The following is a 5,761-nucleotide window of genomic DNA, read 5'->3' on the forward strand; positions in this document are numbered from 1 at the left end:
GGCAGTGAAGAAATATGCATGGGATACATATAAATTAACACGTGACACAGAACCTATGATAGATATAAGTTGATCTGTAACCAAGTTACAAAGGAGGTTAGGCAGGCAAAGGCAGATTACAAGAAATCTTTGGCAAGAGATGCAAAGAAAAACAGCAAAGAATTCTTTACTTATGTAAACTCTAGAAGGAAGGAGATGAATCAGATTGGTCCACTTGGTATCGATGGGTCAACTGTTGATGTTCCTGCTCAGGTAGCTCACAAACTAAATGAATATTTTGCATCAACATTCACACATGAGGAGTTATTCAGCGAGGGGAATGCCAGAGGTGTATTCAACTCTGGCAGTAAGCTAGAGAATCTTGTAATAACTGAGAGTAAAGTGGAGGAGAAATTGTTGAAGATAAACACAAGAAAGGCACCTGGTGTGGATGAGATCTATCCAGTTATATTAAAAGAGGAAGCAAAGGAAGTAAGCAAACCCTTAGCCATAATTATGAGAGCTTCCTTGGACTCAAGGGAGGTACCCATAGACTGGAGATGTCCAAATGTGACCCCAATTCACAAAGGAGGATCAAAGGCTGATGCAAGTAATTATAGACCTGTGAGTTTAACTTCTATTCCAGGAAAATTAATGGAGGGACTGGTTAAAGAAGCACTGCAGGATCATCTAGACAAGACTTCAGTTATAGCTCGGACACAGCATGGTTTTGTTAAGGGGAAGTCTTGCCTGACCAATTTGATTGGATACTATGATGCAGTCACAAAATAGCTGGATGCTGGGAATAACTTTGATATTATATACTTCGATCTTAGAAAGGCTTTTGATACTGTTGCACATGGAAGACTGCTGCACAAATTGGAGCAGTCTGCCATTGGAGGCAAATTACTGCTATGGATAAAGGGGTGGTTGAGGGGGAGAAGACAGAGAGTGGTAATCAATGGACACTGCTCATCGTGGACTAATGTTATTAGTGGAGTCCCTCAGGGTTCAGTGTTGGGTCCATTATTGTTTTCTGTATTTATTAATGATATTGATGATGGTACATCAAGCTTAATATCCAAGTTTGCAGACGATACAAAGGTTGGCTTATTCCCTTGTATAAGGCAATGGTCAGGCCATACCTTGAGTACTGTATACAGGTCTGGAGGCCTCATTTCAAGAAGGATGTAGAGCTGCTGGAACGAGTACAGAGAAGGGCAACAAGATTAGTGAATGGAACAAAGGGTTGCTCTTACGAAGAAAGGCTTAAGTTTTGCAAATTCCAGTGTCTGGAGACTAGGCGCCGGCAAGGTGATCTGATAGAGGTGTATAAAGCCTTGAATGGTTTGAGCATGCTCAATGCTGATGGGATTCTTCCTCTTGCTCAGAATAATCACCTGAGAGGGCATAAATGCAAACTGAGGAAAGACGGATGTAGGGTAGATGTGCAGAAATTTGCCTTTAGCCAGAGGGTTGCTGGTTGGTGGAACAGACTTCCATCCCTTGTTGTGGAAGTTGATAGCCTAAATAAATTTAAGACTCAGCTGGACAGGTATTTTGAATGAACGGAGGGGTGAATTGGAAGTTTTTTTTTTTTTTTTTGGCTGATGCTGCATAAGCTTGCTTTCTTGCCTCTACTAATGCTAATTCTCCCCATGTGCTAGGCGGAACCGCTCATCCCGTCCAAGAACTACCGCCTCGAAGAGAGGATGAATGCAGATTCCCCTGTCTCTATTAATGGTATTGCTCTCAGAGGAACAAATCCAAGCTCTCGAGCCATTTGCGGTCCCAAAATCTATGTGCCCTGTCGACAATAACAGTTCGTCTGGGGAGATTTGATTGTGCTCCTCCCAAAAATGTTCTGCCACAGCAGACTTCACATAATCCGCGGTCTTTAATGCATTCATATGCTCCTCCAGAGGATCTTTGAACCGACATTTCGTTTCACCAACATAACATTCCCCACAATCCGGGCACCTGATCTCATACACGACCCCACTTGTAAATTCCCTTGGAATGGGGTCCTTGACCTGTGACACAACTGTGTGCAACCTCCGCCCTGGAAGCTGCACACAGCATGTCTGGCAATCGCGCAATACCCGAGCTATACGCTCAGTTAGGCTCGGATAGTAGGGAATGTATGCGGTGGCAACTGGTGTAAATGGTTCTCTTCGTCAGTGCTCTGCTCCTCGGAAAAAATTTATCTATGATCTTCTGGGGGTAGCCGCATTTTCTGAGATCTGCTGTGATACGTTTAATTTCTTCTTTTCTATCCTCAGGGATGCTGCAATGATGGTTAGTTTATGCCGTATTGTAATGTGTATATTGGCCCCGCCACATGGGTTTCCTATATACACTGGTTTTCAGCCTAGTGCCTTCCCTATGTACCAACACATCAAGGAAAGGGAGGGTAGCCTCCCTTTCCTTGATGTGTTGTAATTTCTTCTTTTCTATCCTCGGGGGTGCTACAATGGGACCCATCCCTATCCAACAATGCCCTAATAACACTATTCTTATGATGGTTGGTTTGTGCCATATTGTAATGTGTATATTGGCGGTTTCCTATATACACTAGTTTTCAGCCTAGGGCCTTCCCTATGTACCAACACATCAAGGAAAGGGAGGGTACCCTCTACTTCCTCCGAGGTAAACTGAATAAACGGTGAGAAGCTATTAAGGAAACTAAGCACCTCATCCTCTCCCACCCTCCGAATAATTGTAAACGTATCATCGACGTATCGTTTCCATGCACGCATGGGGAGAACCAACCCATCAAAAATCCTGGCTTCAAGTTCCTCCATAGCTAAATTTGCTATGATAGCACTAATAGGGGAACCCATTGCTGCGCCATGAACCTGCTTGTACATTGTGTTTTGAAACACCATGGTGGTGCTTGAGAGACATAGCTCCACCCCACTACAAATGTCCTCCATGCTTAACGGAGTCCTATGCTTAGGGTGTCATCCTTCTCCAATGCCATGCATGAACATTGCAGCCATGGTCAATAGGAATGCACGTGAACAAGGATATCACATCGAATGATACCATGGCCTCGCCCTCTTCTATAGCCTGATTAAACAATTAAACAATTAATAGCCTGACAAACAATTAACTACGGAACAAGAGGGGGGTGTTAAACTTAGGTACAAAGTTTGCGTTGATCCCTCCTAATCTGCCAATTGTGGAAGTGGCTATGGGCATCGAAAGAGCTGTGAGTAAATTACCTGTGGTCGTGGCCAATGAAATCCATACAAGAACCTCAGCCAATTTGAGTCAGGCTAGGGCAGCTCCCTCCAACCTCAGAATTAGTCAGAGGAAAGTGCTTAAGGAGCTTAGACAAGATGGTAGTATCGTGGTCTAGATAAAGGTAGGTCAACGGTGATCCTTGACAAAGAAGAATATTATAGTAAAGCCTTGGAAGTTTTGAATGATAGAGCGACATATAGGGTTACTCGTAGGAATCCATTGGTGGGTTTGGAACAGCAGGTAAACAAGACTCTACAAGTTTGGCTGAAGGCTGAAAAGATTTCCAAAGATGTGTATTGGACATTGCATGCAACATGACGCCAATTACCTAGGTTCTACGGTCTTCCAAAGATTCATAAGGCGGGGATTCCGCTTAGGCCGATTGTGTCATTTATAGGCAGTCCTACACATGCTTTGTCCAGGTTCCTAGCCAGACTGATTTCTCTTATTGTTGGACGATTCGATTTTACCATCAGGGATAGTGGAGACTTCGTGCGATTCATAAGGGATCAGGCTATAGAAGAGGGCGAGGCCACGATATCATTCGATGTGATATTCTTGTTCACGTGCATTCCTATTGACCATGGGGTGCAATGTTCAGCCATGGCATTGGAGAAGGATGGCACCCTAAGCAATAGGACTCCGTTAAGCATGGAGGACATTTGTAGTGGGGTGGAGCTATGTCTCTCAAGCACCACCATGGTGTTTCAAAACACAATGTACAAGCAGGTTCATGGCACAGCAATGGGTTCCCCTATTAGTGCTATCATAGCAAATTTAGCTATGGAGGAGCTCAAAGCCAGGATTTTTGATGGGTCGGTTCTCCCCATGCGCGCATGGAAACGATACGTTTACAATTATTCGGAGGGGGAGAGAGGATGAGGTGCTTAGTTTCCTTAATAGCTTCTCTCCGTTTATTCAGTTTACCTTGGAGGAAGTAGAGGGTACCCTCCCTTTCCTTGATGTGTTGGTACATAGGGAAGGCACTAGGTTGAAAACCAGTGTATATAGGAAACCCATGTACCGGGGCCAATATACACATTACAATACGGCACAAACCAACCATCATAAGAAGAGTGTTATTAGGGCATTGTTGGATAGGGATGCGTCCCATTGTAGCACCCCCGAGGATAGAAAAGAAGAAATTAAACGTGTCACAGCAGATCTCAGAAAATGAGGCTACCCCCAGAAGATCATAGATAAATATATCCGAGGAGTAGAGCACAGACGAAGAGAACCATTTACACCAGTTGCCACCACATACATTCCCTACTATCTGGGCCTAACTGAGCGTATAACTCGGGTATTGCGCGATTGCCAGACACGCTGTGTGCAGCTTCCAGGGCAGAGGTTGCACACAGTGTGTCACAGGTCAAGGACCCCATACCAAGGAAATTTACAAGTGGGGTCGTGTATGAGATCAGGTGCCCGGATTCTGTGGAATGTCTTGTTGGTGAAACGAAACGTCGGTTCAAAGATCATCTGGGGGAGCATATGAACGCGTTAAAGACCATGGATTATGGGAAGTCTGCTGTGGCAGAACATTTTTGAGAGGAGCACCATCAAATCTCCCCAGACGAAGCTGTTATCGTCGACCGGGCACATAGATTTTGGGACCGCAAATGGCTCGAGAGCTTGCGGATTTGTTCCTCTGAGAGCAATACCATTAATAGAGACAGGGGAATCCGCATTCGTCCCCTCTTCGAGGCGGTGGTTCTTGGACGGATGAGTGGTTCCACCTGGCATGCTCCCGAGCCATTTCCGGTTTCAGTGCACATGAGGAAAATGCTGCCCATGCTTCTGTAGAACCACGTGCTAAGAACCGTGAGCCTGCTGATATTTAAGGATGTGTCGTACGATAAACCTCACTGTTGAAAAAGGAGGCGGATGCCTCTGAAAGCTACAGTGTTTTAGCACTTTTATCATCCTTTGTTTTATCTACATTGTTTTATTGTAAATAATTCTTTGCAGTTTAAAATTTCATATTTTATTGTACAGACAGTTACCTTTTTATCAGTCTTATCCAGTGGAATTTTATCATTCTATTTATTTCATTTATCTACATCATTATTTTTATATAGCAACATTATTTATATTTTTTAATAACGGTTAGTGTATGATTGTGCAATTATTATGAATTGCAATTAGCGCATTCGTATTAGAGACAAGAAAGATTCCCGCCCTCAAAGTAGCCACTCATGGATGCAGGTGGTAAAGGTCCATGTGGTGAAGCATTCAGTTGGTTGTTGTTTACGATATTTACATGTGTTGGAAATTTATTACGCTAACATTTTTTTATTAATTGTGCTATTAATAAATTAAATAATAATAGTGATAGCCGTGTGCAGTTTTTTTCAATTGTGTTATAAAGTTTTTAATTTAATAGAATAAAGACATGCCGTGTCTGGTAAAAGTAGTTCATTGAATCCTAGTGCAATATTCGGATGATAAAATCTGATGAAAGCCGTCCTAATGTGTGTAGGGCTATGAATATGCCTCCATCAACTATTACTACAACTATGAAGAATGCTAA

The 5,761-nt window shown here is 43.2% G+C and overlaps 1 protein-coding gene across 1 annotated transcript; it reads right to left on the minus strand.

Moving 5' to 3' along the window:
* Nucleotides 1-2,495: 2,495 nt before the first annotated feature.
* LOC150091362 (uncharacterized) lies at nt 2,496-2,915 on the minus strand. Its single transcript, XM_090390106.1, has one exon. The coding sequence runs from the start codon at nt 2,913-2,915 to the stop codon at nt 2,496-2,498; it is 420 nt and encodes a 139-aa protein (XP_090246232.1).
* Nucleotides 2,916-5,761: the final 2,846 nt, after the last annotated feature.

Source organism: Mastigoproctus giganteus, chromosome 1, assembly GCF_048544385.1.
Source record: "Mastigoproctus giganteus isolate SK-2022 chromosome 1, ASM4854438v1, whole genome shotgun sequence".
Classification (NCBI taxonomy): Eukaryota; Metazoa; Arthropoda; class Arachnida; order Uropygi; family Thelyphonidae; genus Mastigoproctus; species Mastigoproctus giganteus.

Excerpts from the sequence above, each read along its gene's own strand:
- LOC150091362 (XM_090390106.1), bottom strand. The coding sequence starts at position 2,915 with ATGGAGGACATTTGTAGTGGGGTGGAGCTATGTCTCTCAAGCACCACC.